Source organism: Saccoglossus kowalevskii, chromosome 18, assembly GCF_978046115.1.
Source record: "Saccoglossus kowalevskii chromosome 18, keSacKowa6.1, whole genome shotgun sequence".
NCBI lineage: Eukaryota > Metazoa > Hemichordata > Enteropneusta > Harrimaniidae > Saccoglossus > Saccoglossus kowalevskii.
The window spans coordinates 12,748,017-12,761,333 of NC_140658.1; the positions used below are offsets into that span (position 1 = coordinate 12,748,017).

General features: G+C 36.7%; 1 protein-coding gene and 1 long non-coding RNA gene across 2 annotated transcripts; both read right to left on the reverse strand.

The window, feature by feature from the left end:
* Positions 1–2,281: 2,281 nt before the first annotated feature.
* On the reverse strand, positions 2,282–3,523 carry LOC146731575 (uncharacterized). The gene is made up of 2 exons (XM_085492930.1): positions 2,721–3,523; positions 2,282–2,573 (listed from the first exon to the last, which is right to left on the reverse strand). The coding sequence occupies exons 1-2, from the start codon at positions 3,452–3,454 to the stop codon at positions 2,282–2,284; spliced, it is 1,026 nt and encodes a 341-aa protein (XP_085349056.1). The 5' UTR covers positions 3,455–3,523.
* A 68-nt stretch (positions 3,524–3,591) lies between these two features.
* Positions 3,592–11,917, reverse strand: LOC146731576 (uncharacterized). The gene is made up of 3 exons (XR_014926990.1): positions 11,829–11,917; positions 8,017–8,087; positions 3,592–3,846 (listed from the first exon to the last, which is right to left on the reverse strand). It is a non-coding gene; the product is annotated as an uncharacterized LOC146731576 (long non-coding RNA).
* Positions 11,918–13,317: the final 1,400 nt, after the last annotated feature.

Below are 13,317 nucleotides of genomic sequence, written 5' to 3' on the forward strand. Positions count from 1 at the left end.
CAAATTTGCATAATTCTGTTTACTTTGCATGTGTACTATGAATGTATATTTTAATACATATTGTCATATAACATAGACAATAATAATTTGTCCATTCCATGAGACATTTCCTCTATCTGTGTAACTTCATATTTTAGTGTAAAGTAATAAAAATGATATACGTTACTTGGGATGTAATATATCCTAGCTAGTTTCTAGTGGAACCCCTCATATTACTTGACAATAGTCTATGAATATGTTGCGAACGATGAAAGTGCTATACGTTAACTGGAGGAGACAACTTAACACATACTGTCCATCAATTACTGAGATACAAAGGGTGGCAGCCGCATGACTCAAGCTTTTGACAGGGTGTAAAATCGCGACTTTACGTACCTCTTGGTCTTTGATATAGCTCTATAAAATTCACTACATTGTGTTGAATCCATGTGGGCATGGAAGCTGTGATGTTTTCCACTGAAGAAAACTTACTGTGAACACATGTGTGTATAAGTGCTATTTATCCGTTTTCAACGCATGACCCCCTCCCCGCCACCTTCACGAACTCCAATATGTCGCGTTTTTTGTTTGGATCAGGACAACTGCGATTTAGCGAGGGGTCACTGTATCACTAATGTATTGCAATTCAACAAAATAAAATTAAGAAATTGCAATATAAAATATTCCACCAGTGACAATGATGGGTGTATTTCACGGTTAGTGTTGGTTAAATAAATATTTGCTCACTATTTTAGAAAATGGCTTGGTAGTTCCCACCACCATTTATATATAATGTTACATCATGTTGGCAAAAGTTTAACTACCGGTAATCCGAAAGTCACTCTAGATAATTTTGTTTACTCTGTATGTGTACTACGGTTGCATTTTGTTATTTGTTATCATTTTAATGGTGTGCATATTTTACCGGCAATACATAACGGTACACTTTACAAAAATACCCATTATATTTTTATCAATTATAGTTACCATTATAAAACCAGAACAAAAGAAATAATGATAACGTGTTATTTCATGCGGAAATTCTAATGAGATGCATTTTTATTTTGAAGTATCATGTTCATGTATACCATAGGGTCCATAGTATCGTTTACTACTGACTACACTTTGTACTTGGCAGTTCCCATCATAATTATCGGATTATTTGGAAACATAATATTGTAATGTAAATTTCTTTTACTAATGTTTACTAATGTTGACGCTACCTTCAGAGACTCATGTTGACTATGCGCCGGATCGTTTACTAATTTAATACTTATCAGTGTAAAATGCGACGGAGGAAAAGTCAGGAAAAGTCATAATAGTCAAGAAAACTTAAAGAATGAGAATAGTCTATCAGCCGTTGATGTCCACACCAGCGATATTTGCACATAGAAATTGAGAATCATAATTGCATATAAATGAGCAATACAGCTATTCCGGCCATCAATCGAATAATCAGTCTTTATGATTGATTTAACTGATAATTGCTTAGATGTCTGAGACCGAATGTTGAGTTGAGTTCGAGAGTGTGATTATATTTACGGCGATGTCAACGTTATTGATTACATCACAGCCCCCAACACTGATTGCTTTAGAGGCGCGTTGAAAAGGAAGCCTATTTTGGGCTAGTTCCATTGTCGCATTTCGGAGTGTAGAGAGAGAGGACTTTGGCCCTATGTCCTATGGCTCTTGTGTTTCAAGCCAAAAAAACAACACAGATTCCCGGGGATGTAGGAATAGGTGACAAATTCCAAAACAATGAAAGAAAATCGTAACTTACTGCACATGAATTTCATGATGAAGTTTTCAACAATGTGGTGCGTGACTGCAGTGATTGAAACAAAAATAAGGGATTCTGAAAACGCAATTGATGGCATCACAAAAAACGCAATGTAATGCAAGTTATGCAATATCACGACGAATGTGTATATTTTCAAAATATAAATTTACTAACACTAAATTCTTATTATTTACATTCGTTGAATAAATGTATCTAGAAGGGGATGTATGTAGTAATACGTTGGAATAGTTTTCTAATAATGCATAGTAAATGTTACATTACAAAATATATTTCAATGATACACGACAAACAAAAATCATACTGTACCAATATACTACTAGCTGGAGACCAGGTGTGAATAGATAGATACACTAGATATATATCCAACATATTAAAGGCAAACATGTACATGTTTACAATCCTATGATCACCTTCATTCAATAGAAAACGTTGTCTGTTTCATCTATTTCATATCAAAACATTATGATCTAAACGTCATCACGCTTTTGCATATATGACGAATTAGAAAAATACCACATGTCTGAAGGTTTCTGTGCCCTTACTTCTTACAACATTTTGGTCCAGTTTATCGATTTTATAACTCAACTTCTCATTCCCTTTCAATGCTTTCTCATTTTTAGAAAGAAAGTACATTCTGAATGTCTCTGTTCCCTGACTCACTTGTTCAATGCCACTCCTGTTATCCTCTTGAGTACTTTTCAAAAAATCTAACATGAACAATGATCCCTTCTCCAGCTGATCAGCGTTCTTTATGGACTGGATATTACGAGTGTGCATCTGTTCTCCTAGATCGCTTGAATAAACAAAACTCTTCTCACATTCTTTGCACTGGATGTGATTTTTTAGACCACCAGACTGATTGAAGCATTTCTTGCATTGTTTGCACTGAAATGGCTTCAATCCTGTATGGGTAAGTGTGTGATATTTTAAACCACCAGACTGAGTGAAGCATTTCTTGCATTGTTTACACTGAAATGGCTTCAATCCTGTATGTGTAAGCATGTGAGTTTTTAGATTACCAGACTGAGTGAAGCATTTCTTGCATTGTTTGCACTGAAAAGGCTTTAATCCTGTATGTGTACGCATGTGCTTCTTCAGATTCCCCGACAGAGTAAAACACTTCTGGCATTGTTTGCACTGAAATGACTTCAATCCAGTATGTGTAAGCATGTGATATTTTAGACTACCAGACTGGGTGAAGCATTTCTTGCATTGTTTGCACCGAAATGGCTTCAATCCCGTATGTGTAAGCATGTGCTGTTTTAGATTACAAGACTGATTGAAGCATCTGTCACATTGTTTGCACTGAAATGGCTTTACCCCTGTATGTACACGCATGTGCACTTTTAGATAACTTGAACTAGTATAAGGCTTCGCACATTGTTTGCACTGAAATGGCTTCAATCCTGTATGTGTAAGCATGTGATATTTTAGACTAACAGACTGACTGAAGCATTTGTTGCATTGTTTGCACTGAAATGGCTTCAATCCTGTATGTGTACGCATGTGAGTCTTCAGATTCCCCGACTGAGTAAAACACTTCTCGCATTGTTTGCACTGAAATGGCTTCAATCCTGTATGTGTACGCATGTGAAGTTTTAGATCACAAGACTGAGTGAAGCATTTCTCGCATTGTTTGCACTGAAATGGCTTCAATCCTGTATGTGTACGCATGTGCGTCTTCAGATTCCCCGACTGAGTAAAACACTTCTCGCATTGTTTGCACTGGAATGGCTTCAATCCTGAATGTTTTTCCATGGACTTCACACATTTAGGTTCTCTGAACTAATATACAATTCTAATATCGCACATTTCAGTTGTGTTGTTGTTTTCATTAATAATTCAAAGCATACCATGTGACATTAAAAGCATAATTCTCCATGTGTATATGTTGGTAACTTTCATATAAATTTTCAGTGACTTGAATATATAAGTGTTTAGGAATTTGTATCACTTCTCTGGAAATCTTGAAAATCTTGGGAAATGAAATGTACTACATTGTATTCCAGGGCTTCATTGTGTGAAGTGTTCTTCATCTATAAATTGGCAGCAAGTTCAGTTTTCACCTACAAAATAACAGAATGAAACAATATAACAAAATATATTTGGAGTGCAACATCATGAAATGATGGATATCTAACTGCAGTTTACCATGTCTGTATGTGCTTCTACATAGCCTAGCCTTAACCTATCAAAATATTATTAACTGGCATTGTAGAATATTAGCTGACAAGAATGATTCCAGCATAATAAGCGGGTCTAGCTCGAATGCTAGTTTTCTATGTGTCTCTACAGAACCTAGGATAAAGTGGAATGTATCTAAATAAAAATACGGTGTGATAACAATGCAGCCTATCTATAATACAACATTTCTATGTGTCTCTACAGAGTTTATCAACATAGCTACATGTAAATACTATTTAGAGATACCGTATCAATGTATAAGTATTACGTGATCACAAAGCACCATATCTAGCTAATTTTCTGCGTGTCTCAGAGTCCACGAAAATAGCTACATGTGATACATTAAAAAATAAAAATAAAAGGAAGGTGTGATATCAGAGCAGCCTACTTATCTAGAATGTAGATGCAATTTATTAAAGTAATAGTATGATGTGATATCAGAATAGCCAATGACTAGGAATGCTTGTTTTTCCATATCTTTGCAGAACTATGGATAATACAGTGTAGATGCAATGTATAAAAGTAAACATATGGTATGATGTGATATCAGATCAGCTTATCTGGCTAAAATGCCCGTTGCATATTTGTCTTATTAGAGCCTGGATTATTACCTACATGTAGATACAATGTATTAAAGATCGACATGGTTTATAAACAGGCGCGGGTGGAGTTTATTATTCAAATAAAGTCGCCCTCACTCACATTAATATCTGTGTATAAAAGCTCCACAAAACATATTATATTTTCTGTTTTTCAAATGTGAGTGGCGCCATGAATATTCATGGTAGTTATAAATAAAAAAAGGGTTGAATTTGGCAGGTAGACCATTTACTTTTGCCGGAAAAATGGGTTTCAAAATCGTCGAGTTTCCAATTTGCCGGCAGTGTAAGCCCCACCACATCGTTTTCAAAATGCCTACTTTGAATATGAGGTAAAATAAACGCTACTCGTGCGTTGCTGATACAAACAATGGAATGAATTACCAAAAAGAAAACAGAGGTTGTCAAAACCAGACAGAATATAAAGTGTCTCTCTGAAAACACAGACGGTGGTTGAAGTCAACTTGTCAACGATAAACGGCATTCATAAGCCGTAATAACAATTTTGCCTGAAGTTATGATATACTAGTATATGCACTCGATGTACATTTTTATTTATTCAACAATCTTCGCTCACTGCGCTCATCAGGAAAAGTCCACACGATGGTGTGTGGTCGATCGACAATCTCGTTCCATTCACGGTTATTTGTAAATCAATGTAGAATAGCTTGGAATAAAATTCTATGCGCATGTCATACAAAACAATCAACAATTTGTTGAGGCTTTCCACTATTACAATTTGTTGAGGCTTTCCACTATTACAGTAAAAGTATGGTGTGATGTGATATCAGAGCAGCCTATCTAGCTCGAATGCTAGTTATCTAAGTGTCTTTGTAGAACAAAGAATAATATCTAATTGTGGATGTAATTTATTAAAATAAAGATAAAGTATGGTGTGATATCAGAACAGCATAACTAGGCAAAATGCTAGTCATCTCCGTGTCTTTGTAAAACCAAAAATATTACATGTATATACAATGCACTAAAGTAAAAGTATTGTATAATGTGATGGGCTTCGCTTGATAGAATGCTCGTTATATGTTTGACTTTTTAGAGCCTGGATTATTACCTACATGTAGAAGCAATGTATTAAAGTTAAAGTATTGTGATATAAAAGCAGCCTAACTAGCCAAAAGGCTAGTTGTCTATGTGTCTTTTTAAAATCTGGAATATTACCTACATGTAGATGCATTGCATTAAAGTAAAAGTATGTTGTGATATCAGAGCAGCCTATCTAGCTAGTATGCCCCTTATATATGTGTCCCTTTAGGGCCTGGAATCTTACCCACATGTAGATGCACATGTATTACAGTAAAAGTATGGTGTGGTGTAATACGAGAGCAGGCTATCTAGCTAGAATGCTCGTTATACACATGTCCTTTTACAGTGTATTACAGTAATAGTATGGTGTGATACCATAGCAGACTATATAGCTAGAATTAGGCAGAGTGTTTTCAACCCGACTATTCACATAGTTCATACCCACCATAGACTCATGTCAGTCAAAATTATCTGTCATTCAGCCAGCAACAGAGAGAGAAATCTAGGTCAGGGGAAGCCCCGTGACCTCATAGATTTTCATCCACAGTAGGGACCTTGTGTCTATGTTGGGTAAGAACTGTGTGAATAGGCGGGTTGAAAACCCTCTGCAAAAATTCACTATGTTCAATTACCCACCTTAGACTCCAGTCAGTTAGAATGACCATTTTGAATCAAACGCAGAAAGGTGGTGGGTTTCCATGCATAAAAGGGTGTCCATAGCCCGGCACAATATTCCCTACTTACGACTACCACTTAGATAAGTACAGTGACAGTGTCTTAACTTGACAGTGTCGTACCCATAACAAAGCAACTGCAGATAGGGTGACAGGGTTGCCCGACAATGCTAGACCCAAATTCAGATGCTTGGGTGACTAGCATTCCAAAAGAAAAAGAGGCTGAAACAGTTCTGCATGAGGGCAAAGGCCTAAAACGAGACCGTGACATGTCCAAGGAGTGCTGACGGGAGAAACTTCTCTGCACAAATCTGTAGCAGAGACTACTCTTTCGCCTATGCGCAGTGATTCTTGTGTTTATCTGGGCTTGGTCAGTAACCAAAGTCTCACCCACTAGAACGGGTCCCACCGGAAAAAGACCTTCTTCAATTGTTTGGCTCTTTGGTAATGACTGGTAAACCCGTTTGCGCTCTCCTAAAGCCCGCCCTCAGTATATGATAGAGGGGGAGGGCACCTGAGGCAAGAGCCAATTATTCAGCGATCGCACAAAGCCCATGTGCTCGTACTCTGTGTCTCTGTAGACCCTGTGTCATGTCTTGATTCCTTAGTACGATTATCGTAGTAACTCAACCCTCGAACTGGGCATAGAGGCAATTCTCGATGATGGGTGGCCTGTCCTGGCCTGTCGCCAATAGTCATAAATCTTGCACACTGTCGCAGTGATTCACCTGGAAATGGAAGTTGGGGAGAATGGTCTGTCCTGCTTACCATAGTCATAACACATAAACATGTGCTTGCTGCCATGCCTTGAATCCTTAGTATGAGTCTCGTAGTAACTCAACACCCAAACTGAGCATAGAAGCAATTCTCGATGGTGGGTAACAAGGCCAATGGTCGCTGCCTAGGACAAGCCCAACTCGTCAAACAAATGGATGAAAACGTCAGCTACATGGTCAACAGAGAGATGGCATGGATCAATCTCCCTTCCACTACACCAACATATGCCCGCCATTTTAGGACGCAGGCTGCATTGTTGGAATCCCTATTTGCCTTGGCCAGGACGTTGGCAGCTCGCTCAGATAATCCTGAGTTTTTTGCACACACAAAAATAAGAAAACAAACTTATCCTACCAGCCACTACGTCTACTGTTACCAATGGTTCACAGCTTCTTCAGAAATCTCAGTCGAAAAACTGGAGACTGAATCAAACTGGTTTTGCTAGGATGCTCACTTGATGCATAGAAAAACAGAAGTGATCATAAGGCAAGATGGTGTCCCCTGCCTTGCCTCGGTCACGTGGTTCGTGATGTGGAAGAAAATATATGAAGTTATGGGGCTTTCCCTGACATAGATTTTTGTCTTCGTCCTTGGTTGAATGGCAGAATAATGCCTACAGTGGTAATTGAACGTAGTGCATGCTTGTTTTCTCCGTGTGTTTACAGAAGCATGGATAATATACAATGCAGATGCAATGTATCAAAGTAAAAGTGTGGTGTGATATCAGAGCAGCCTACCTAGTTAGAATACTAGTTTCATGTGTATCGCTACAGAATGCAATACAATGTAGATGTAAAAGTGTTGTGATATCTTTCTATAGAACGCTAGTTTTCTATATATCCACAAACCTAGCATGATAGCTACATGTGGATAAAATATTGGTGGAATGTATGACAGTTGGAAAAGACATAACCATCTACATATATACATATTTAAAATTGCCGGAATGAACTACACTTACCTAAAGTGGATTCTGCGTGTGAAACCTTTACTCAGTACACTATACAAAATGATTCTAACCCAAATATATATCTATATTAAAAGAGTATAAAAGATTATGTTGTTATTAAAGGACTGTATGGTAATAAAAAACAGTGTTAGGTTGTGTCAAGAGTGGCGAATAATTTACCTCATATTTAGCAAGCAATTTGCTTAATTTATTCTTCAGTGCGAGTAGCACTTTTATATTCAACACCAGAATTAGTATTACTTCAAACGTTTTTTTTTTCAATTCAGATGTTAGTCAAAGGAGGCGGCAGGTTTTGTTTGACTGTGCGGCGAATATTTTACGTAAATGTAAACAAATCGATTTTTCCGGGGGGGGGGGTCCGGGGAGCATCCTGCCCTTGGGAAAATGTTGATATCTAGACCCTCTGAAACGCTAATTCCTGTATTTTGTCGACTGACCTTCCATTTGTTTATTGACTTTTCTTTTATATGATTCGCTGAGGGCGCGAAACACCGGTGTTTTTAACTAGGTGGGAACGCGAGCAGACAATTTAGTATAATATTTACACACAAAAAAAAACAGTGCTAACACCGGCCTGTGAGAACGTATCTATAGTGATACTCCCCGCTCCATACTTTCCTGCATTAAGATAAGATTTGCTGATACAAGTTGATTCATCTTGTATCAACAAATATTTACATAATGCGTCTCTGGCGCAGGAGACTCCAGATGTTACATTCTTTGGGACGGCCTGGATTCAGAAATACTCTAAAATTGCGAAGAAAACGAACATTTTGCTGAGAAAAAAAACTATAAAAAATGTTGTGTTGTTACGACGTGGGGATTTTATGAGAAAATGATTACAACTGTGACCGACCTCCACAGTTGCCCATGGAAGACTAGATACCAATAAAGGATGTTTACGGGTAAACAGAAGCTCTGTCATCAGGGATATATTTGCTCAATGATTAGGTCAAGAATACGGTGCAATGTTTGGCAGCACAAGTAACCTTCAATTTGAGTAGGAAAATAATTAACAATCTCCGACTGAGATGGATACTTCCTAACCACGTTGTTTTACAGTAGATATGTGGTATACAAATTACCAGCACGTGTTAAACGTTATTATAGGAGCAGTAAAACAAAGGCTTAGTGACAGAAGGAATCAAATTTACATTTAATTTATTTTATATTAATTAACTAATGTGTTGCACTGTAGAAGACCTGTTGGAGACTGGGTTATAACAAAAACTTCATCATTCAAATCTATGAACTCTTTGTAGTTTTGATGATTTTGTTTGCATTATTGTTAATCATTTCAATTGATTATTGTTCTATAAGTCAGAAGCAGCTATGTTCAATTAGTTAAACATGTATATGTATATGTAATTAGTTTGTCACGTAAATGGCTGATCATGTCACAGCCGATGTCAAAAACAAAACATTTAAAGAAAATGTGGAAAATAAATCGTAAATGAAAAACAGTAAATTTATGCCAAAATGTACAATATGCTCACGGTACTTCAAAAATCACCTAGGGGACATTGTCAGAGGCGGCGGCGGCGTTTTTTGACTGTGGGGGTGAATATTTTATGTAAATGCCAATTTAGTCTTCCATGGGCAACGGTGGAGGTCGGTCACAGATGTAATCATTTCCCTGGCACTCTCAGGTAACACTTTTACTTCAAAGCTAATTCAAAAGTGATGGTTAATTACTTCTCAATTTTATCATTACCTTTAAACAGTCTCGGTTGGCCAAACTTGAATTTTATATTTCCAACAATTCTAGTCTATTGTGTTGTCATATTTATTTTATTTCTACTTTTCTTGAATTGAGAAAATAATTATTTCAAAAAAATATTTGAGACTTATTATGGTGTAAATAACTCTCATTCAATTAATTTCCACAATTGTAAGTTCTTATGATTAAGAAGTTATTCTTTAGATTGGATATTTGATGTTGAAACAATGTTAACTCCTGAATTCAAACCCTCAATGAGTTCCACACATGGTATAAATACCATTATACCGCAGAGGATATTCCTCTCTTTCCTGAATTGTTTTTCGAAATATAGGATACACCATTGTGACACTTTAATATCGAGCAAAACTAACCTTGTTTCTGTGCTTTTTTGTCAAAATCAGGTAACTGTCAGTTTAATTACAATGTTTACTTAAGGTAGAGATGCAGTTTACCTGACAGGTATTTTAATTAGTTAATTAGGAAATCAAGATGACCTCCCTTGTCCACAAAACTATATATTTTCGGAAAGCTTATTGTATATTTTTTTTTTTGATTTTGTTAGTATTTGTTTATGGACACTGTAGTTTGAAATGTACACAAAAATGTGCTTTCTTGTTCAAAAGTGATTACAAAAAATTAGCTTCTAAACCATGCTTCTGTTTCCTGTCAAAATTGGTTTATGGGTACATCTGTTTACTCTGAAGAAAGTGCCGTCTTGAAAACTGTCTACCAGTTGTCAATTTTGCAGGGCAGCAGCTCAAATTTCACTACTTCAAGTTTATGTATAAATGAACACCCGGGCTAGTTGTCTGTAAGATTGTTGTAACACTGTTCAACCAAAAACAATGCCCCGGGGGCGTTTTGAAGATAAATACATTGTCAATTATTTGTGAAAATTTCAAAACAAAACGTCAAAACGTCACGGAGCTATTTTTTTTAAAGTTCTGGGATGTGCACTAAAAAGAAGCTGAGATAATTGCTAATTTGCATAACAATTCACTCAGTAAGAAGTTTACTAATGCTCATAATTAAAATGACTGTAACAGTTGCAAATTTAAATGGATTATCGTTTTGTAAAAAAAGTTAAATATAGTGCATAATATGGAGATCCTGCCATTTCTTTTTTTCACCAGGTTTCTTTTTTATTGTTTATGTACAGCCTTGCTAAATCTTGTTAAGCATTAAAAAGTTTGCACCTGTTATCTATATTTATTTGATTTTAAAACTAATTTTGTTTTATCGCAATGCCACACTTGTGTAACATTCCACAACGTTGTTCTTTGACTATTGATTATTTTGACTACTACTTCAATGTTCTGAATAGTCGAATGGGAAAGCCAAAGCGACTGCGTTGGTATTGGCAAGTGTTTATCCATTGTGATTCGCACCCTTGGCGTTTGTATTAGGCGGTTTTTCATTTCCAATGTTTGCTACGTTGTAATATGCAACCACTTCCCCCGTTTTATTGTGATGTTTCAGTGTTAAATGATGTCTTCTTTGTCTGTCACGCCATGACCTAATTTTACAACCACGGGCAGATTGCAACGAAGTGCATAACCTTTGGCTTGATTCGACTGGCTGTATAATTTTTCTGCCAACAAGCAAAGATTTATTACCGTTATTATCATTATTTTATCACGTGATTTGTTTGTTTGTATACAGCAATTCATATATAACGACCCTTAGTGAAGGGCATTTTTTGTGACATCAGCAATTTGTACAGTGTGGATTTGGATTCTCGAATTGTGCCTGGACTTTTAGCCAGTGTATATTTCATTATTAAAAAATCATGTCATATTATTATAACTGAAATTTTGAACATAATAATTTTGTCAATACAAATATTGTTCTACCGTTAGACTATTACTAACCATTATTCTACACCAGTGCAAAGCAAGAAACGCAATGGTCGCATTGACGGTCGCATGTATTGAGATTACACGCCGCTGAGACAACAAACGCGATCGTTCATACATACATATAGTGTTCACAGGTATTATTTATAATTTCACGAGGTCCATAACTCTACAAACATGAATGTTTGACGAGTATACTTTAATCGTAGATATATATCACTTACTTCGCTCGGAATATTCCTCAATCCTGACATAAGCTCGTCCTGTAAAATCTGCACTAAATTGCACAATGGCGGTAACCCCGATGACCTCAAATTAATGCCCTCTACGATGACAACATTTTATTAACAGTGGTATCGCCTCCAGATGGCGCTCTTGTTAATTGCTTTTGTATCAAAGGATATCAAAGCACAGGTTGATTCTGCATCATAGTCCCGCTTTATACAGGTATTGTTAAATAAATAGATATTGTACTGTAAGAAAACCTTACCTTCAGTACCTCTTGGGTATCTTAAAATCATGGTGATTCACACAGGGACCTGATGAACTACTTACGTCAATACATGGACGTCTTTGGGGCGGAGCAACTATGTCCCAGTACAAGACCTTAACCATTCTCAAGATAATGGTAATTATATAATTAACACAGTTTGGTAAAGTATAGCAAAATACTACTTCATTAAATTGAATTATCAACGCTCCGAAACCTCGAAAATCACTATTACTTGTTAAGACCAATCAGCCTGCACTATATATTACAAGGGATGAAACAAAATATGCACATGTAACCCGGGCTTACTTTGGGTATTTTTAGATCCATGCTATATACGATTTTTGCCCATTGTTCGTCTTACATCGCTTAAATATCCACATATGCCGTTTTGTGATATAGCGCTCTCTTGTGGTACACTAGTGCTAGCCTTATGTGGTTTTCGATAGTATTGTATACGTTATATCACCCTGTAGCACGCTTGGTGAATTTTCCTAATTTTTTCTTGTGCGTTACTTGGGCCGTTCTGACTGCTGCTTGTTGTCATTTTTAACGGTCTTTTACTGTTTACGTATTTCGTTATAGGCCCATGCCCTGCGTTGTTTTGGCTGTTTTTTCTGGTGAAGTTCGTTTTATGGCATGAAAAAGTGTTGAACTTGAACGTACTTTTTTTCTTCAGTACACCGTCATTTTTGTTTTATTACCTAACACTTTTAGGTTCATGTGCTGCAAGTTACAGAGAACATACCTAATAGGCCGTCCCTCAGCAAATAACTAATCCAAGGCATTTTCAAAATCGGGAAACTTATTTATTCATTCATTCATTCATTCATTTATTTATTTATTTATTTATTCATTCATTCATTCATTTTGAACAGCGGTGTCTTCCTTCAAGTATTGAATTGTGTTGTTGTGTTAAAACCATCAAGTACGGTGAAGTTAAACTATGCTGTAATTACGGCATTCATCGTACTTTATCCACCATGTAATATGTCAGGTATGTAATGGCAATCCTGAGCTTCAACCTGAGCTTGCTCAGAGTCAACCTGAGCTCCATTCTGAGCTTCAACTTGAGCTTGGGAAATTGCTTACAGCTCAGAGTCAACCTGAGCTCCATCCTGAGCTTCAACCTGAGCTCGGAATATCGTTGTTCACATCAGAAGCTATCGCTATCGAAAACGAAGTTGGGGCGCCGAGTCTGAGCTCCAACCTGAGCGTCTAAG

Bases quoted from the DNA above. Each gene is read 5' to 3' on its own strand.
- LOC146731575 (XM_085492930.1), bottom strand. From the start codon at position 3,454: ATGCGTACACATACAGGATTGAAGCCATTTCAGTGCAAACAATGCGAG. The intron at 2,574-2,720 runs GTCTGGTGGTTT...TGTTTATTCAAG, and splicing joins TGCAAGAAATGCTTCACTCA to CGATCTAGGAGAACAGATGC.